The 21,683-nt window shown below is 41.8% G+C and overlaps 2 protein-coding genes across 4 annotated transcripts; both read right to left on the reverse strand.

Moving 5' to 3' along the window:
- Nucleotides 1–176: 176 nt before the first annotated feature.
- Nucleotides 177–5,338, reverse strand: LOC306702016 (cyclic nucleotide-gated cation channel-like; the record flags this gene model as incomplete). The annotated part of the gene is made up of 10 exons (XM_079167495.1): nucleotides 177–350; nucleotides 446–823; nucleotides 981–1,079; nucleotides 1,251–1,529; nucleotides 1,632–2,119; nucleotides 2,397–2,503; nucleotides 3,304–3,414; nucleotides 3,524–3,709; nucleotides 3,824–3,934; nucleotides 5,250–5,338. 10 exons carry the CDS (start codon nucleotides 5,336–5,338, stop codon nucleotides 177–179), a joined length of 2,022 nt encoding a protein of 673 aa, XP_079023621.1.
- A 2,597-nt stretch (nucleotides 5,339–7,935) lies between these two features.
- LOC306702015 (plastin-3-like) lies at nucleotides 7,936–20,397 on the reverse strand. 3 transcript variants are annotated; one of them, XM_079167492.1, is made up of 16 exons: nucleotides 20,311–20,397; nucleotides 16,755–16,823; nucleotides 14,952–15,103; nucleotides 14,491–14,620; nucleotides 14,244–14,376; nucleotides 13,983–14,064; nucleotides 13,535–13,700; nucleotides 13,274–13,413; nucleotides 12,658–12,753; nucleotides 11,665–11,851; nucleotides 11,445–11,523; nucleotides 11,228–11,348; nucleotides 10,892–11,025; nucleotides 10,408–10,531; nucleotides 10,000–10,124; nucleotides 7,936–9,418 (listed from the first exon to the last, which is right to left on the reverse strand). In XM_079167492.1, the coding sequence occupies exons 2-16, from the start codon at nucleotides 16,813–16,815 to the stop codon at nucleotides 9,286–9,288; spliced, it is 1,863 nt and encodes a 620-aa protein (XP_079023618.1). In that variant the 5' UTR covers nucleotides 16,816–16,823; nucleotides 20,311–20,397; the 3' UTR covers nucleotides 7,936–9,285. The 3 variants fall into 3 exon arrangements, with proteins under 3 accessions (XP_079023618.1, XP_079023619.1, XP_079023620.1); XM_079167493.1 differs by lacking the exon at nucleotides 20,311–20,397 and adding an exon at nucleotides 19,556–19,574; XM_079167494.1 differs by lacking the exons at nucleotides 16,755–16,823; nucleotides 20,311–20,397 and having other exon boundaries at nucleotides 14,948–15,074.
- Nucleotides 20,398–21,683: the final 1,286 nt, after the last annotated feature.

Raw genomic sequence — 21,683 nt, forward strand, 5'->3', positions numbered from 1 at the left:
TTATAATGAATCTAATGACCGCCAAATATGTTCACATCCTCCTTTAAAAAGTGTGTAAAATTGTAAGAGGCAGAAAGTTTGAAGGAGTGAAGAAACAAAGACATTAAGACAGCTTTACAATAAAGTACAAACCATTTGTTTAAACAGATGAGAGGTTTATGGTGTATTTACATCGTTTAAAGCCGGATGTTGATTTCACTGCGCACACCGTCACCACCAAAAACACTCTCGTCCGACAGGAAGCCGCTGCCAGTGGCCACCGTGGTGACGTTGTGTTCGAGGGTTGTGATTCGCTGTTTCAGTCGAAGCTGGGAGGAGTTGAATTCACTCTGCAGACGGGCCAAACACGTCTGCAAACAAGGTGATCAGTAGTTATTACCATTCTTGTTTGGAGGCATGGCAACAGTACCAGCAGCAGCTGCAGTAGTGGACTAGCAGCACTGACCTGTAGCCGATCCAGACTGGTTTCCAGCCTCTCCACCTTCTCCTCGAGCTCCTCCCCTGCGGACACATTCCCTTCATCCAGAAGCCCCTCTTTCCGCAGGATGTCCCGCCCCCTCTGCTCCAGCTGGGCCCTGGCGTGGGGGAACTCCTGAAGCGCATCCATCAGGTCTTGTTTGGAAAGGCAGAACAGGTCTGAGTATCCCAGACTGCGAATGTTAGCCGTGCGCCGGTTCCCCATCTTGCTGCCGCTGATGTTCAGGATGCTGATTTCTCCAAAGCAGCTTCCCGAAGTCAAAACAGCAAATTGGGTGACTCCGTCCTCCCCCACCACTGCCAGCTGGCCATCTTTGATTATGTACATCTCCTTACCCACATCTCCCTTGTAAAAAAACAAACAGACATAGAATATACATCAGCGTTATACACAGTAGTATATGTACTGCAATCAATTATTAAAATACCTGGTAAGAATTAAAAGTACCCTGTGACGTTATGATGATAAGTCCTCCAACAGTACCAGTAAAATGAATACTAACCTTTCTACAGATGTAGTCTCCAGGACTGAAAACCTGCGGTCGAAGTTTTAATACCAATTCTACAAGGAGGCCTGCCTCGCAGTCCTGGAAGATACGCACCTATATGTCCACACACACAAACAGACAAAGATACAAATGAAACGTTCAGGTCCTGTGTGTGTTTTAGCAGAATTCAACCTTTTGATGATGACATAATGCTTTCCAGTGATGCAGAAAAAAGGCTTGAGATGTAAATTGATTTTGGGTCACATGGTCTACATGTGTCTCTACCTTCTTCAGTGTGTCCAGGTGAACATTAATAGCAATCTCTGCTCTCAATTTATTGGGCAGGCTCCTTAGCACTTCCTGTTCATCTATCGTCTTCTGATTGGTCCAGAGGTAGTCAAACCAGCGGATGACGCGCTGCTCTAGCACCTTGCTCACATGCCTGAATTGCATGTAGTGTTTCAGTGTGTCTACGCGGCTCTGAAAGCCTGCTCGTGTGGCATTCATATTGGAGATCATGGATCCAACATTGCCCACGATGGAGGCAAAAATCAGAACACCAACCTATGACAGAAGTACCAGTGTTAGTATTGTAAAGATTGGGACCCTGTGTATCAGTCAAGGTAAGATAATATTAGCGTAAGTACACCTTTGCTATAGACTTACCAGAAAGTCAAATATCAGGAACAAGTATTCCTCATCTCTAACAGGAGGAGGCGTCTCTCCAATGGTGGTCAGCGTCAGAGTGGACCAGTACAGACAGTATATGTAGCTTCTGGTCAAGGAGCCAAACTCAGGATTTGATGCATTGGGATAAACCCAAGAATCAGAGCCCAGTCCGAGGACCTTGGAGAAGCTGTAGTATACACAGGCGTTCCAGTGGATGATCACCAGGATGTACAGAACCAGTTTACAGATGCGGAAAGCGTTGGGGTAGCCCGTCCGTGTCTCCGTGCGTTCAAACCACTCAAACAGGCGTGACAGACGGAGCAGTCGGTTGAATCGAAGAAGAGGTGTGTAGCTGATTCCGACGGCCAGGTACAGGAGGTCGGTTGGGAGGATGGAGCAGATGTCACTTTTACACTGCAAGGTTCGAACGTAGGCTTCTCTCAGACGCCGCATGTCTTTCACCATCAATCCTTGATCGAGGAAACCTTCACATAGATGATCAACATAGATAAATAAATCAATGAATGAATGTGGGAGTCTCTCACATTACAAACATATTAGTTAAAACCTGGCGGCAACCTCCGGGTTTGAAGCCAATGGAAGTGCTTTGAACTTGCATTCTTTCTAATGGCCAGCAGGGGGCAAACCAATGAGTGACGTCACAGTGAATATGTCCTCTTCCTATATGGAGTCTATGGTTAATACCAAAGTTTTTTATCAAACATTTTCAAGTAGTAATTATGCCAGCAGTTTTTTCAGTACCTGTGTGGAGACGAACAGCTATATCCAGGATATAGACTCCATCACAGATGTAGTCCAGTACCAGCCACACCAACACATTCCTCATCTGGAGCTCATCGAAACAGGCCCTACAGAAGCACATACACTGGGACACTAGCCAATGGAATAAAGCATCAGCAGCAAGTACAATATTCACTCTTCTTTTAGCTCTGGGTTTGGTCTCTACCAACCCCTGAGGGAAAAGTCTGGATCTTTAGCCCCTAAATGCTCGACTAGTTCCTGCTAATTGCTACCCTTGTCTGCCTACTGTTTAGTGATGGGCAGGTTGTGTACGGTGGATATGAGTGGTACGACTTAAACAAATGGAGCTGTAGAAGGAATTGTCGTAGTTCTAAGCCTCTTTCACATATAGTTACAGTTGGGAATATTTCTGTCTTGCGCCTTTTTCACACATGACATGGAAATACCGTAATGAATGGGGCAAGGGACAGTCCAGCAGATGACCGTAATGCAACACTTATGGATGCCAACTGCCATAAAACTCAACAGAAGAAGAAGAAGAAGATGGGGGGTTAAGGTCAGATGTATATGTGCGGTGGAAGATGTCTCTTTTTATTTTCAGGACCATGGCGGGCGACTATCTGTTTGTGTCATTGCAAGTGGTGCCTATGTTCCTGTAAATTATTTGATTAATATTAAATATTAAATATTCAACAGAATATACAGAATTCCCTGACTATCAATGTCTGTTCCCGTTCACACATGAGCTATGACCCCAAGCGGGAAATGTTTCTGAGCCTTTCTGGGATAGAATGGATGTGTGAAAGGGACTTTAGTCAGTGGCGTGCCTAAGACATACGTTTCACTGTAGCACAAGAAGAATAATTGCCACTATTATTGCTGTACAGGCCCAAAAATGTTTCCCAACCTGACAACTAGCAGGGTCCAGTTATAAAATACAGCAGCACCGATCACCATCAGCCAGTAGTAGTATGCATCATCAGATGGTGATAAGACCTCGACATTACACTTCCTCTTTCTGACAAAGAGGGAAAGAAAACAGAAAGGCAGAGATTCATATGCAAGCCAGTTGATGTTTTAATGTGTACGCATTTTGTCTTTTTTTTTATTTATTTTTTTTATCTTACGTGCGTCTAGAGCGTCTAATTTCATGCTCTGTATCAGAGCCGCTGTGGCTGAACCTGCTGGGCGGGGCGTGTATGTCCGTGTTGGCGGGGCCTCTGAAACGTTCCAAGAAGGAATCCGGTCTCTCCGTCTCCTCGGCCAAACTCTTCTGCGCCCATTCTCTCAGAGTCATCACCATACTAACTATCCTGAAGACAGGTAGACAGACAAATGTAAAGAAAGGGCACCGATAATCAGGTCTTTTTGAATAGTCAAAGAGTTAACAGTCAACATGTAGATTAGTTATTTATCAGCTGTCATACCTGGACAGAGCACCTCGCCCATGCAAGGAATTCTGGGAATTAATATCTCTTCTGTCAATGGCCGCCATCCTCTGAAGCTCTGAGGAAGTGTCATCACACATCGACTGTGCTCTGCACACACGTACCCCAACACACACACACACCACAAATACATAAATGGAATAATTCAGTGACTAGTATGTATCTCCTTCTCCCTCACACAGGAAGGCAAGAACAATTCTCCGTTCGAGTAAATGGAGTAAAACTTGGATTTGACAGAGTTGTCACAAAGACTGACGGTAGGACAATGATCAAGACAACTGCAATTCTGAAGTTAAAAACAAAGAAATGTGTAATTTATTGTTTTATAAAGTAAATGTCGTGTTAGCAAAGAGTTGCATAACCGTTTTCCATATCCATGGAGCAATATTAGCATTCATTTTAAGTCGTGTTTCAGGCCACCTGGTAATTTAATTCCAATATTCACTCTCCTTCGAGCTCTTTTTGGGTCTCCACGAAACTCCTGAGTCAAACTATCTTTGACTGTATGCTAAATGCTATGCTTTGATCATTAGCAGGAGGCTAACTTATTCTGCCATTTGGTGCTGAGCAGGTAACATACCTGGGTTTATTTGAGCTTTTGTTTAGCTGAAATCAGCTTCCGGCTGATGCTGGGTTGGAGAGCTGTGAGACTGATCAAAACATCGAAGCTGCAGGCCATTAAGCGAAACCACTCAGCTAAAAGAAGTTGAAACGTTCTGTAGAGCTGAGGGCAACTGCAGAGTTGGGTGACATTTCTATAGGTTTGGCACTGTCAGTAGCATCTCTCAAATTACACAGCCATTTTTTTAATACAAAAATATTGATTGGTGCAGCTTTAAACGCAAAATGTAGATATTATTAAATGATATAGCTGTTAATAAAATACACAAATCTGTAAACCTAAGCTGGAATGCAATGCAAAACCAAAAAGATCAAACTGCTGCCAGCCTCAATCCAATACCACTCAAAGTTTTACTGCGACTGAATGACCGAGTCATCAAAGCACTCATCGTGAATGTTGTCAAATAGTTCATGATTCCTTTTTATTTGTGTATTATAAATCTTTAATTTTCAAAAGATGTTCATATTTTACACAATTGCAAAATTACTTGTATTCTTATAGTGGCAGACACCAGCATCATACATACGATCATGAAAGTGTGTGTGTGTGTGTGTGTGTGTGTGTGTGTGTGTGTGTGTGTGTGTGTGTGTGTGTGTGTGTGTGTGTGTGTGTGTGTGTGTGTGTGTGTGTGTGTGTGTGCGTGTGTGTGTGTGTGATTGTGATTGTGTGTGTGTGTGTGTGTGTGTGTGTGTGTGTGTGTGCGTGTGTGTGTGATTGTGATTGTGTGTGTGTGTGTGTGTGTGTGTGTGTGTGTGTGTGTGTGTGTGTGTGTCTGTAGCCTACCTGCTAGGTGTGCTGTCAGCTCGGTCACTCTCATCCTCGGTCCACGTTTTCACAGACAGCCTATGTGAATCCTGCACTGGACCGGTCATACTGCAAACTACACACAAACACACACCACAGCAAGACTCAGTTCATTTTCATCATCTCCAACATACCCAACTGAAGATACACACACTAATAGAAACACACAGACACAACACTATAAAATGCAAGCTACGCCACACACTGACATTAAAAGAGGCTCACGCAGACTGACAAACGTAACAACAACTCACTAACCAGCACACACACACACACACGCAACAATGTACCCACAGTCAGAAAAAAGGAAGGTCATCCAGTACGAGGTCACCTGTATCAGGCATCACCACGGATACCAGGTGGCATAGCAACAAGCTGTATAGTTATGACAACAGATCAGAAGAGGGGGAGACAGAAAGATGTTTAAACTCAACTGACCTGATAGATTTTCCAGATATCCAAACGTCAGCCCATCAATCCGTCAGTTCAATTCCCGTCCTGAGTTCAGCGGCATCCTATCTCTATCTGTTTAGTTGGATTCACAAGACAGTCATCACGAAGGGCAGACAAATGAGATGGATGGGTGGATGGAGTGAACAAATCAGCCACTGATTGATCAAAGGAATGGTCACATGGCACCCTAAAAGCATATTTTAAATTGCAAATGGTGTGTGCATGTGTGTTCCTTTTCACCAGCGAGCTCATCTGTATTCAAGAGCCTTGTTTGAAGTGGCCTCTGAGCTGAAAGTGTGTCTTCGTGTGCGTATATCCCCCTGATTACTGAAAGAGAAGTGTTTTTATGTATGCACACACCTGCACACGAGAATTGAGGTATTGGAATTGGAATATCGATCTTACATTTAAAAGATCTGTTCATTTAGGTTTAAGGATTCCAATTATACGGGTATAACATTTGAGAGACTGGGTTTTTAAACATGTACTCAGAATTATAATCTTGTAGTGATGGTCTGCTAAAGGACTTGTTCAATATTTGGGAAAACCTGCTTCTTTGGTTTCCTTCCAAAACGTAGATGAAAAGACGGGGGAACAATGACCATTTAAAATAAAAATACAAAATGATATTATATAACATGACAGAATATGCTCATCTAATCTAATCTAGGCTAATCTATTTTGGCTCTAGACTAGAGTGAACTACAATTACATGTCATGTCATGTTTTTTTGACCACATCACTCTAAACAGTTCATCAACGCAAGTGGAAGTTTGAGCCAAATGTGAAGAAATGAGCTGTTCCTGTAATAATGCGTTCACGAGAATGGGACGGACGTAAGGCCACAGCGTCCTTTGTCTACTAAATTTCTAATCAGTTTATAGAGTCCAGGTGGACATTTGTGCCAAATTTGAAGAAATTTCCTCCACGAAAATAGACCAGACAGACGGACGGACAACCTGAAAAGATAATGGTCTGTCGCCGATGCAAAGGCATAAAAATGACACGTGCCAGCGACTCTAAAGCTCTTTAACACGCTGTAGTTTGTTTGTTTTCGGTACACAATGTCATTAAGAAGGTGAGAGTATTCTCAAAATGTTGAACTATTTCTTTAACCTTGACATTAGGGTTTTAGTAGATTGAAAACCATGACATCCATCTGCAGGTCTATGGAGTCTAGAGTGTGCCATCAAAAATAATTCAGTGTTTAATTATAATGAACTAAGGTTTTTTTATGCAATTGATTTGTCAGCTGTTTAACAACAATGTTTAACAATGTTTATATATTAATATAAAAGACTGGAAAAGACTGTTAAGACAAAGATAAACATAAAACAAATGGAAAAAGAGGCAAACACTGTCGTACATCATCTAAAATCAAAAGCCTTTTTAAAAATGGATAGCATTTAAGGCTGGCTTTTTATCCCAACTTTTCCGATAACAATAAGTAGACCAAACAGCAAAGTTACTCGAATATTAATGCACCAGATGTGTAGTAATCCACTGCCTGACACTTCCAACAAGCCAAACACTCGTTAAGCTTTGGGGCAACAGGGTATTTTAGATCATACCTTTTTATGTGTTCAATGATTTGAATATTGTGTACTACACTATTGCTTTTGGTGACTTTTTCCACATAATGTACTATGACATTTTTCATGAATTTCTTTTTTTTACAATCTATGTTATGAGTTTTTTTGACATACTATGCTATGACTATTTAATGCTTTTTCCCGACATACTATATCTAACCGGCTTTACAGTAAGGTTCACATACATACATTTGTCTTAAATTCAATGGGTGTTATTGAATGTTTTTTTGGTTTGATGCCTGAAAGAAGGTCTGTGGTTAACACAAGCTGAATAGATTTTAATATTATTCCCAGACGGTCTCCTTACCAAGTACTGCCTCTCAAGTACTGTGTTCAGGGCGGTACGACCGATGCACACAAGCTGTTTATAGGTAACTATGTTTGCAGCAGCACTCTTTTTACTGTGTTCACTTTAAAGACAGACAGAAAAACATTTAAAACATAATTGAAGTGCAGATTTAATGACTTCATTAGCTATAGTTTTCAAATTCATTCATTCATTTCCCAACTCAATTCCAGTCAATTGACAGATTCTGATTAAATACTCACAACATCTTGAACTACTCCACATGGGACAGAAACAAAAGAACAAAGATAACTAGAAAAACAATCAAGCAATGCATGGAAAAATGCTTTTATTGAACATTATTGATTTGATTTTACACTTGAGTTTTGGAAGTATTGCCATCATGTAAAGCAATCATTTTGCCCACTTAAATTCAGGGCCGATATAGATACACACTCGGGATAAAAGAAAACAACAAAACAGTGGAACGTTAACATCAGCAGCAACAGACCTGGAACATGTTTAAACACATCCACGTATTCAGCTGCAGCATTTAGACAAAGAAATGTGAATATTTTAGACTAATTCAGGAACGTACATCAGTCTCAGAACTGAAGTCATATTTCAATCATGGCTGTTTATTCATAATTATTCATTTTAACCGCTGCATTGGTGAACTCGTATTTCTCTAAAATGGGAGCTTCAATGTTGTGGTTTGATTAACGTTATGGGTCAGAAATATTTTCGGGGATTCTTATGCAGCAGCATTCAGGTTTTTAATACCGTCAGATTTAATATAATATATAATCGACACATTAATGGGATTTTTTATGTTTTTTCTGGATACATTTATTTTGGTTCAATTCATTGATAAATGTATTAATGTATTACATATCAATAGGGTTTTAATGGATTATCTGCAAGTTTACTAATAACCAAATAGCATGAAACTGTCACCATGATTAAAGAATCAAGACCCTTGTTAAGACTTATATAAAGATATGGCATTCATGTTATTTAGTCAGTTTGTGGTTTTACCCCTTAAAGATGATCCATTAATCATACCTAAACGTATGCCTCATACAAATACATTGCATCCCTTAATCTATTTAACAATTATCCACTTAAAACAGCTTTACTCACATCTGTTTTAATGAGTTAGTACACGGACTTCAATGTTTGACAGTTTCTAGTGACATAAATAGCCGATAGTCTAGCACGGCTTTGGTCAGAGATATTATCTTTTCTTAAAAAGGCCAAAAGGTGTTCAGTACAGAATATCGTATTATGGCTTAGGTGCAATAAATGCTCAAACTGTGAATCTGCTGGCACGTTGGAAGATGCATCAGAACTGAGTCCACATATCATGAGGCAGTGACACATGGGAAACTTTGAGGCAATGCAGCAAGCAAGAGGAGCAGACTGCAGTCAAAAGTGTTGAAACCCTGAAATGCTGAGGAAGAACTATCACCTCGATGTTGTTGCTTTCAGCAAAGATCGTTAAATGTTCCCGTGTATCACCGCCTTTACATTTAAAGAAGACAATAGAGCTATGTTCACTCTCTTTATACTGTATCTCTAGACTGTGTGTGTGTGTGTGTGTGTGTGTGTGTGTGTGTGTGTGTGTGTGTGTGTGTGTGTGTGTGTGTGTGTGTGTGTGTGTGTGTGTGTGTGTGCGTCTCCTTTATGCCTTCTTCATGCCTCTCCCCATCAGGCAGGCAAAGATGGTCATCACCATTTTCTGGTTGATCTCCACCAGGTCCTCAGGCAGGGCGTAGACTTTGGCCCCAATCTTCCTCGCCATGGAGATGGCAAACCTGGTGCAGGAAAGGGTCACAGCTAGGATCACTATGGCAACGTATCAGATCTGTCATTGTATTTCGGTTCGACACTTTCTTTTATCATCATTCAGGAGGTTCATCTTGCTACGCAGCATGGAGACCCACTCATGCCGGACCAAGAGGTCTTTGTGTGTATTATATAGGCCGACAACTAAATCCCATGAGATTCCCTGATAATACGAGTACTGTATGAATTGGGCTTCAGTGCACAACATCCATAATATCCAGCTATCATTCTCCTAGAGCTTCTCTAGTGAATGAATCGGATTGGAGACAAAAACAGCCAATCAGAAATTGACCTACATTAATTCTGGCTGGAATCGTGGCACATTGTAACAATGTAAAAGTCAACCTAAGAGCGTGTAGAGTATGTGGCTCAAATAATGACAATTGTCTTTGAATGACAATAATTCCTCTACGAAATATAATTCCTGTACACTCAACATCTTTTTCTGTCCTGTTGCGCGCTCAGACTTTGAGTCACAAATCTAATGCTTTATAATGCTTAAAACCCAGCAGCTACGAAGAAACGCAGAGAACAGCAGGCGGGGAATTACTTTGCATTGTTCAGTTTGTCTTCGTCTGACAGACTTCCTGTCTGAACCAGCTCAAAGTTCACACTCTGTGGCTGAATGGCATCGATCAGGTCCAGAACTGGCATACTGGTACCGATCGTCTTGTCCTGAACGGCGGGAGACACACACACACACACACACACACACACACACACACACACACAGACAGACATATCACAACACATGTATGCACATTATATGAAACGTACAGTAAAACCAAAGCCCAGAGCTTAACTTCTTTTCAAGTGGAGGGTCGAAATACATGCTTTTTTCTTACAACAATGATATAACATACATATATATATATATATATATATACATATATATATATATATATATATATATATGTGCATACTATTAAACTAAAAACACAACTAAAGTAAAGCTCACCTTAAAGCTTTTGATAGAGGAACTCTTGCCGGCGTCAGCCAAAGTCTTGTTGACCCATGAAACTATCAAATCATCTCCTGCGACTTCTCCGTCTCCGAGGTCCTCAAGAACATTTAACGTGTACCTGCGTACAGATCGTAAGACCACATGTAAGAATGCCAACATTTATACAATACTACATTTCCCATGAACCCCGTTGTTTTCAGTCACAAAGAGGGGTAATTCTTCTCAACTCTCCTTCCCTTGTGTGCCTGTGTTCTCTATGAATAAAATGAATAATAATGTTGTTCGTGCTCTTTAGATCTTCACTCATTCCACTGTGTGACATTGACAGAAACTGTGCTCTGACAGAGCAGCGCCCTCTGCCTGTTTCCGGCTGTGTAGCAACTTCTCGTTGGTGTTTTTGCTAGTTTATGGGTTATTTTCTTGACCTGTCAGAATTACCAGGTAATGACGTTAGGTTTCACCATAAAGAGTAAATCACCTCCTCATCAGCTGCCACACCACTGCCAGAGTTAGTGTTTGATTGCCATCGTAGAGGTCCAGTCCGCCGATCCCCACCAGGGAGAAACCAGCTTCTTTCTTACCCAGCTCCACAGCGTAGTTACAGTTTTCCATCTGTTACACACACACACACACACATACACACAGACGCACAAAGTTAATACATAATTATATTTTTCAGGTGTTGATGTTTCTGTCCATGTGCAGACAGATTTTTGTGAGAGCGCCACAACCGTTGAGACGCATATATATATATATATAAATGTCCCCTTATTATCTCAAACCCCAACGTTTGGAAAGTAGTATGTATATTCACCTTTTTTAAATGCGCTCCTCCTATTCCCTTGAATGGAGGGTGGTTGACTCTGCTGTCCCAGTCCACTGGCACCTTGATCCTTTCATAGAGCTGGAGAATCACCATGGCATCCTGCAGATCGCTGCATCAACACAAGTGCACAGCGCACAGGCTTATTTAATCAGTGTGGAAATACACAGTCGGCATAGCAAGTTATTTCAGACGGAGGGATGCTGACCCGTAGATATGGTGAACATAAGGACTGACTCCCAGAGAGTTCATCCAGTTCCTGAACGTCCTCTCCTCTCTGGTCTCACCTTGAGAGAGAGAGAGAGAGAGAGACAGAGAGAGAGAGAGAGAGAGGGGGGGGGGTAAGCCTCACAGACGCAGAACTACACAGGAGGTTAGTTTACAAGATGACAGTATATGTGAGAGAGGGATTATTCATCCACACTTACTCTCCAAAAACCAGTCTTGGTTCTCCGGTTTGGTGAGCGCCGGGTGTTTGTTGAAGAGCGTGGCCACGAAGGCCAAGTTGAGCTTCGCGTTCCCACCCACGACATCGGTGGCGGTCACAAACTGCCGGCAGCCGAGGCGGTCGGCCTGTTTGAGCATACACTCCGCCCTCTTCATGAGATCCTTCTCCTGGGTGACACACATGCAAACACACATTTACATCTTGCCGTCATGGGGGTTACAGAACATCTTTTACACGCACTAAACCATGTTAGTTTATTGTCATATGCACAACAATTGCCATGCAGCAGTCGGCAGCAATGGAATTCAAATACAAACCAAATATGTGTCGTATTAGAAAACACAATATTTGGCATGTGATTGGCTGAGTTTCACAAGGATGGTACTGTAATAAACAGGCTTAATGTCCTCATAGACAACGCTGACATTTGGCAGGGATTGAGATGATGGTTCTCACATGTAACATAAAGACATTTCGTGAAACGGACACTTGATAACCAGAGAGATTATTCTGTAGTGTTGTAAAGACAAAGCCATGTCACTTTTGTCCATTATGTGAAACATGTCAGAGGGGGAAAAAGAGATTCAAACCCTGCTTACAATAAAAAGTAAGAATGATAGATCCTAATATAGTCCTACAGGAAGCAGAAGGAAGGTCAACAGGAAGTCAGATTTCATTTAGCCCCTTACAGCCAAATGAAAACCAGTTTTAACTGAACGGTCCTTAGTTTCAATAACACAGCACGTGTGTGTGTGTGTGTGTGTGTGTGTGTGTATTTGTTTGGTCATGTGTATTCTCAGTGGGGATTCTGTCGATCCCTTGAGACCCAAACGCATTACTGATTCCAGCCGTAATGACTCAAATAACACCGAAATAAATAGAATATAAAAGGTGAAGAACACACATACAGCATTACACTCTGCTGTCTTAAGACAAAAAAAGGTTGCATGACACTCTTGCCTCACGGACTCACATAAAGACCAGTCATGTCCACCTCGATCCGTGGGACGTCCTCCTTGCTGCCGTCTGGAGCGATCTGCTCGAGCAGGTGGAAGTACGCCTTGGAGTCCTGCACAGACACAGACACAGAAAGTTACTCCGGACCACAAAATATTTATGCTCGGTGTGGATCGACTTCACTAGCATTGTGATGGGTTTTTAAGTTGGAGTCAAACGGTGCTGGGCAATGTATCGGTATTGTATCGATATCCTGATATGAGACTAGATATCTTCTTTTTGGATATCGTAACATGGCCTGAGTTTAAAGACTGCACCCTAAACCGTGCTATTATTTGTCTCATGGTGTGAACATTTAGTGACTGGTCCACACTACAATATCGTCTTATCGATATCGAGCTATTTGGACAAGAATATTGTGATACTTGATTTTCTCCACATCGCCCAGCCCTACTGTACAATCCGTCACCTTTCTGCAAAATAACTGTCTATGACACATATTGAATACAAGCAGGTGGCAGCTCACTACTGTAGAATAAACAATTGCAGATCTAAGGTGTCTGACACAGGTAAAAACCCTGAAACTGAGGTTTTCAGTGAGAAGTTTGGCTATCACACTGACATTTCCTCACCTTAATGTCTCCAGAAAAGTTTGATATGGACATGCCGACTTTCTTCAAGTGGAAATTGGCCCAGCGCAGCAGCAGCTCCTCGGGACTGAGCTTCATCAGCTCCTCCAGAGTCTCCCCTTCCTCCAGCAGCGCTGCTATAGCTGTAAACAAGAAGACACAAGCTGATACTTCTTTCCTTTTCACGTTTTCAACCCCAATTTACAATCTGTGTTTTAAAGTTTGTCCGTGTGGGCAGACAAGCGCGTGCGCGTTCGTTCGCACCTTCGTTTCGGCTCAGCTCTATGTCGGCGAACAGTCCAATCTTGATGATCTGCCAGAGGAGCCCGAGCACCAGGTGAGGTTTGCCCTCCTTCAGATCTTGGGCGCCGATGTTGACGACTTGGCAGCCGATGGCCGAGGCGGAATTCAGAGCCAAGTTCAGATTCTCCTGTTGGAGTTGAAGTTGGGTGACGGAGGGCCAAAACAGAGGTCAGATCCATGCAACATAATGTACATATGTATAACCAGGGATGCAGTTTTAGATATGAAGGCGACGTCGAACAGAAGCAAACCTAAAAAACATGGCTTTCAAGTATGTGTGTCTTCCAAAAGCCCCTCTTTATAACTAACTTAATTTGATGTGTTTATTTTAATGATTTATGCGTTGAAGTTAAATCACTAAACACAACATATACAGCTGATTAACTAGCTCAGACACTAACTAACTAACCTGTGTGGTGAAAGGTGTGAGTTTCTTCTTATTGATGGTTCTCTCATCAATGGTGTCAGCGACGGAGAGGTTGATGAGTTTACTGCATGTGAGAAGAAAACAAAAACACATGAGCACACTGAACTGAAACGAGGCCTCTAGACAGTTCAAAGTTAACAGGTGAGGACCTGTGGAGGGTTGATGGTAACATTAAAGGGTACTGATGAAGGTCAAAATGAAAGTTACGGATAGATAAGTACAGATAATTCCAAAGTATGTTACCAAAGTATGATGCCGTCTGCCACTGCTTTAAACAGAGCTTCGGTTTCGGGGTTGATGGGCAGGACGTGTTTACAGTCCGGATCCTTCTCCAGAGAAGAGTTGATGTAGTTGGCAAAGGCGAAGCGCTCCTGCTCTGAAATACAGTGGAGTCAAATATCAGGTGCCCGTCTGTCCTGATATAATAAGTCTTGGCTTGATGACATTTGGACCCTTTAGGTACCATTCTATAGGTAATAGTGTTACTAACCAGAGATCGAATGCTGAGTTCCTTCACTAGAGATCGTGCTGGTTCCCCCAATGGCTAAGATCCCTTCTTTCTTGTTCAGAGCTTTCCTGAAACTCTGGGACATGCGGTCGTCCTTCATGTCCTTGAAAATCTGAATGTGTACACAAAAAAAGGCCCGCCCGAGGCTTAGAGTCAATCAAGTTTATTGGAAGTATGTGTGTGGGCTGCCCACACGGGGCACAATTGTCTACCCGCTGTGGCCCCACACGGGGCCCTAGAAGGGCATGTCTGCTGTGTTGTGGCTTTATCTGTTAAGATACTGGCGGATATACGTAGTTAGTCAGTCACTCATCTCGTCAGCTGAATATCAGTCAGTCATTGCATTGGGACTTTTATTTCGTCAACATGTCATTGATAGTTAGTTGGTTAACTGTTAGAAATGGTTGTGAATCGGTTTAGTTAGTGCAGTTAGTGTTACCTACAGCCGTGAACTCTTCAAGGTTGATGCGGCTGTCGTTGTCTCGGTCCAGCTTCTGGAGGAGTTCTCTGACCTGGTACCCGGGCATGGCACACCCCACCTTCTGGAAGAGGTCACCGAGTTCCGAGGCACAGATGTACCCATTACCATCCACATCTAGGGGAGGGGAGGGAGGGAAAAGTAGCAAGCAATATTTTAGTTGGAGCCCATGCTGCTAAATCTCTCCCGATCGATGCGACAATATCAGGACTGTGCAATAGAGGAATAACTATTCTTAGTTAAAATCACACAGATTTTACACACAAAAGTCAGGCAGTTCATTAAGGAGTGCTCCTCAGCATGTGAAGAAAACACTGTATAACGTCCTCTGTGGCTCTGGAGGAGCTTTGTCGAGTCTGAAGAAATGACACGTGTTGTCATCAGGATTATCTCAGTTTGGGCTTGGAGACTTCGATGTTGGCACGGAGTTTTAAAGACGTTGCATTGTGGGAAACATTGCAGATTTTTTGAATTTGACCCAGGGACTAAAGGTCAAGAAATCTCTACCACTGCTGTTTTTGTTTACTCTGTCTCAAGTTCCCGGACTTTACATGTAAGCGCAATGCTAAAATGCTGCAGTATCCCTTTAGCGACGCATTGATTCAAATGAAGCTCTGCAGCACCGTCAAGGAAATCTGACAAGAGTAGTGCATTTAGAGGAGAACAACAGTATCTCGACTTACAGCATGTTGTGTACAGAGCTCTTTTGTATATAGATACAAAAGAGGGATGTACTATCCAGACAGATTTTGGGTGGCTTATTCGGTCCGGTCTCTACTGATATGAGGTATCGTAGAGCTCTGGGTGAACACAGACAGCTACAATATTTATTTCCTGATTCAACAAAGCTGACAGTCTCGTGGGGAGGGGAGGGGGGAGCTGCGCTCATGTGATTGGTTGAAAATGAGGCTGACATCTGATTGGCTACAGATAGGTTCACGTTGAAAAAAATGCATTTGCGAATCCAGCGGCGGCAGAGCAGTCTCAAAATACCCACAAACAAATGTGTAGCAATCCACAAAGAAATGCAGTGCGATCCACAAAATAAATACATACAAATCCACAAACAAATACATACAAATCCACAAACAAATACATACAAATGCAGAAATATATTTGTGATTTTTTTTTACATTTATATAAATCGTAATTTATTTATTTGTGCATTGGAATGTATTTGTGAATTGTTCTGCGTGCATTTGTAAATCGAATATATTTGTGAATTGTTCTGTGCGCATTTGTGAATCTTTCTGTTTGCATTTGTGAGTCTATCTGTGTGCATTTGTGAATCTTTCTGTTTGCATTTGTGAGTCTTTCTGTGTGCATTTGTGAGTCTTTCTGTGTGCATTTGCAATTATTGAGACTGATCTGACCCCATAACAGCTAGCCTGGTTCTGTCAAAGGAAACAAACTAGCACCTCTAAAACTCACTAATCAACACTCCTCGTTGAAAATGTACAAAAACCAAAGTGAACAAATGTCAGGCGGTGAGGTGGATTTTTGTTTTCCGTTGGACAGAGCCGGGGTAGCTGTTTCTAGTCTTTATGCTAAGCTAAGTTAACTAATGTGGGTGCATCTAATGTGGGTGCATCAAAGGTTTCATTTCCTTCCATTTATCCCAAGATAAACATCTGACCGTCAGATGACGCACACACAGTGGACAAGGACATGCATTTGTTCAGCTGCCTTACCCAACTTCAAACATGGCTGACTCATTCGTCATTGTCTGATGGGTTACTGCAATATCCGCACACACATGTCTACTCACCCACTTGCTGGAAGCCCTCCCTGATCTCCTCCATCTCCTCAGCGCTGAGACTTGCTGACATGTTGACACCTATAAAATAACACAGTGTTTAAGTACTGTGATACAATTTGAACTCTTTCCACATTATACACATGATGATAATAACGCGTAACGATCACATGCTAAAGTTATAGTGTGTGTTTCTCAAAGAAATGAGTCGGCATTCCTCATCTTTCGACGGCTTTCTCTTAAGCTGGATCAGGATGAGATGGTTTGATGTTATGAGTTCCTGTGTATTGATGATTGATTATGATTGGAATGTGGGTGTTTAGCCGACTACGTTTGTGCTTTTCATATTCATATAATATTGTTGCGGAGGAGCATTTCCCTAAAGAGCTGGTAACCGTAAGGTCGATGGGACGTGTCCTGTGTCGAAGTGTCCCTGAGCAAGACACTGAACCCTGTCATGGGCCGCCCACTGCTCCCTATATACAGGGATGGGTCAAATGCAGAGACAAATTTATATATTTTAAAAGAAAAAAGAAAAAAATGTAAACATGTTCTAGTAGAACTATGAAGTAGAAGTATGAACCATGGGAAATGACCATAAAAAGTCCCCTTTAAAGTGCCCCTATATATGTAACTTATGCTGAGCAGCAGCCACTGTGGCCACGAGAGATTATTAGAAATGCTAAAACTTAGCGTGGTGGTAGCACAAGAATTTGCTAACATTAGCCACCGTGCGCTACTAGTCATACCGGACTGAGGGCGACTTCAACAACAAAACCCCCGAGTTTGTTGAAGTGAGTGAAACAGTGTTTTACATGCTTATGAGTTGGAGTTTTCATTTTGTACGAATCTTGAATCTTGACGATTCAGCACGTAGCGAAACATAGTGAAGCTCAACATATTGCTGATTTATGACTTGGGCATCTTAAAGGACAACAGACAGAGGTTTGTTAAATTAGATGAGGCTCTAATAGTTTCATTTGCTGTTACATGTCAGACTGGAGCCATACGGCTCTGTTAACTCCCCCAGTAGCTTGATCAATTATACAAAGAGCCATTTAGCATTACAGCTACATCAAACCCTTATGACATCTAACAGATTCATGTAGATTGCCTTAGGTGTAATGTGATTCTGTAATGGAGGGTGTAGTTTTTATTATAGCGTCTATATTACAGCAGAGAGTAGGCCAGCACATTTACATCTACTGTCTGAGAGGTTAATGGATTAGTTCACCCAAATGTGTACTGAACCTGAGCCACCCACCACCACTGTGAACAGATTCTGCCAAAGCATAATATATCTCTGTCCATACTTCGTTCACCTCATCTGTAGTGGGGTTATTTGCGGTGTGATGTATGAGAAAATGATTTTGTAATCTGGGGCGATGTGACCCTTTAATACCACCAAACAGTCTAATGAATTGAGGTAGGTCATTATATCCATTTTTTGGATGCAGATCCCTTCAGTGACAGAAAAAATCTGATCTGATCTTAGGCGAGGATGATGCTTTCAGTAGCAAGGCTCTGTTGGAGCAATGCAGCGTAAATGTATTACACACTATATCAGATAATTTTATAAAAAACATTGGCCTAGATATAGAGTCTCAGTAATAAGGGATAATGAGATTAGACTGTACTGTACATGATTTAGTATGAGAGAGAGCTTTCTGCTGCAGAGAGCAGAGCCCGACTAGCTGAGACGAGACGATAAGGCTCCTTGATGTATTGACAATCAATGCAAGCCTAGAAAGCCAAAGCAATCAGGACAAATTAAGCATTGTTAGCCTGAGATATAAATGGCATCTAAGATCTGATTTGATGATCCGATTTAAAGAGATGAATGATGCGCTTCCTCCCACTTCCACCGGTGACTTTGAAGAGACATTAGCCAGACGTTGGCTCGAAAGGTTCTCTCACATTGTTGCTTTTGACCTTTTGTTTTAGTTCAAATCAAGTTCCGGTTTAATCCAGACTCCTTCTTTGGATGCCTTTAAAAAAAATCTCCACAATCTTGTTACAGCATTAGCAAATAAACAAATGGGCTATGCTTCAGCACGAACATGCAAAGACGGTGGTATCAATGCATAGTCACGCACAGGCAGGCAATCACAGGGCCTCTAACGTCTCCAAAGAGACTGTGGTCTGGAGACACACTGCTTTATGTCAGTTATCTATTGCCAAAGTTATTTGAATAAAGAATGGGGATGCATTCTGCTTGATGCAAAAACAGGCCTGTATACACAATACAGACAGCATCCTCCTCACGGCAATAGACACTGAAGACCTTAAAACAATGTTTCTGATTTACAGCGTGGGGGCATTTGAAAAGCTGAATAGTAAATGCAGTAAATAGATTGCTTGATTGCTTGGTCTTTTTTTTGTGCAATATATCATCATCATCATCATAACTTTTCCAGAGTGAAATAACTCAAGCTCGTCCCAATTGTTGGATTACAGAAAGAAAGAAAGAAAACCATTCTTAATGCCACAAGATGTCACTGCTTCACAAGGAACCGACATTGCTTGTAAGGTTTGCTGTGTTTTCTGGGTAGGTTCATTAAAGTAGAGGTAGATTAGAGAGGCATGTGTAGGGCGATATTAATCAGAAAATCCTGTTATTAAATAAAAATGACGTGATCATACATAGCGTGATTGGGTTTTTTTTGGGGGGGGGGCTATTGATCAAAACTCTGTGTCTACCAGGTGGGAAAATGCCCAGCTAATAAAGTTAAAAAAAACAATGAAGTCTTAAACACATTTACAGCAACATAATGTACTCATACAAAATAAATAAAAAACACATCATAGACCACCGTAGCTAAAAGCCAATCACTGCTGGGGGCTCTACAATGAGCCCATGGCACTGGATGCTCTGGATGATATTTCGATGCTCATGACTGAAGGAGTGTCTGCAGGAATCCTCTCTCACACACACACACACACACACACACACACACACACACACACACACACACACACACACACGTCTATGTATAGAGCATTGATTGTATATAAGAAGTGATGGTGCAGTTCAAATCACCATAATCCTCCTGGCGCATGGCTGCTGCCACTCACACTCCAGTATTATTCACTAAGAATATTATATTTTATTATAGAAAACTGCAGGAAAAGCGTTGCCTTTATACAATTCAATTTTATTTTGGAATCCATTTGCTGGCTAACGTGCTCTACAATAAATCGGCTACTGCATACTGTTTATTATACATAATATGTATAAAATATTTATATATATTCATAAAATTGTAATAAAGAATAAATAAAGCATGCATTTGCACACGTGACTAAATTACATTCACAATTGTTTTGTGTGCTGAGAAAATGATCTTTCCAGTGTCCAACCCAGTTTTTGTCCTCTGCTACATGACTCACAAATACATTCTTTTTATTCACATCTCATCCCATATCCTCAGGTACACTGTGTGAAATGTATATAATCTGCTGTGCTGCAGTGAGTTATAAATCCACTTCACTGCTCCTTAGTAAACCTAACGCCAGACTTCCCCCTCCTGAGCGTGAGAAAACGCCCTAAACAGCTCCTTCCTCTTACCTGAAGTCCGCTCGTGCAATCCAGTACAATCACCCGTGGTAAATGAATCCCCGCGTCGGCCTCTCACCGCTCCTCTGTCCCGTTTCCTCCCACTGACACCGCCCGGTGAGGAGAACCGCTCCGCCCCTGCCGCGTCGCCCCTGCCGCCTCACCCCTCCCCTAACCGAGCCCTCCTCCGCCTTCCTGGCATCAGCAGTCATGTCCCACCGCTTAGCAGGAAAACCTAAACAGCTATAGTGGAGAACAACACTTTACCTGAAACATTAATACTCCTAAAATGGAAAAAATATATAAAAACAGTTTTCTAAAATTGCTCACTCTATAGCTGATTGTTATGCTAATGCTAACCTATTTTAATGCAGAAACACTCAAGCGCTAGCTTGATTAGCCAAATGGCTATGTAGAATAATGTGATAATAATAGGTTAGAAAGGTGGACACATGGTTTCTTTACAGGTAAAAGTTACATATATTCACATACAGTATTATAAGTAAAAGAGTATGACATTGTTTAACCAACAAATGTGTTTCCACTTCTATTAATGATAACATTGTGTACTGATATGAATAAGCCTCCCGCTTGCGAGCAGGAATATTTGTTTTCTTTAGCTACTCACAGTGTTTAGGAAAACATAAGTTTTTGATTATGTGTGTTAATACATTTCGAGGGAAAGAAACACTAAAGCATAAACCCCCCAAAACATCTGAATTTTGTATTATTTTTGTTTATCTGTGTGTTTTTTGTTGGTTTGTCTACGTTTCCCCACAAAAACCAATGAGCTTTAAGATAGTAGCACCGTAGCCAAGATGGCACCAAGCTAACGGCGCAGAAAGCTCACGAGCAACAACACAACAGCCGAGCGTGGCCAGCTACACTGTCAGCAAGCACTCTCTGATATAATGTTAAACGTGATGTGCCGTTAAACAGCACTGGCAACTGGCTAATCACAATTTTTTTTTTATGGAATGGAACAGGATGAAAGATATCCACACAAAATGAATTGGTTGACGCTTCACTGCGTCATTTGAGCACTAAACAAAGACCAGAGCTGAGTTCCAAATCGCTTACTTTTTCTTTTCACTTATACGTGCTGCAGCTGTCCTGACAAAGTACATACTGTTGCATGCAGTATGCACTCAATTGGGACTTACTGATCATCAAAACATGCCACCATTGAACTTTGACCCTGCTCATGTATCTGCTGCGCAAAGGATTGTGGGCCAGGAAAGCATGCTGTCTTGCATACTGAAAAATGCGACCGGATGCAGAACGACGTCCTGGTATATTTTAACAGGATGTGACAATTTCTATATATTCTTTGAAGGCCGCTGGACTGACTTGACCACCGCTTTTTGGCCCCGCCCCCTGCTGCT

Source organism: Pholis gunnellus, assembly GCF_910591455.1.
Source record: "Pholis gunnellus genome assembly, chromosome: 10".
NCBI classification, from domain to species: Eukaryota; Metazoa; Chordata; class Actinopteri; order Perciformes; family Pholidae; genus Pholis; species Pholis gunnellus.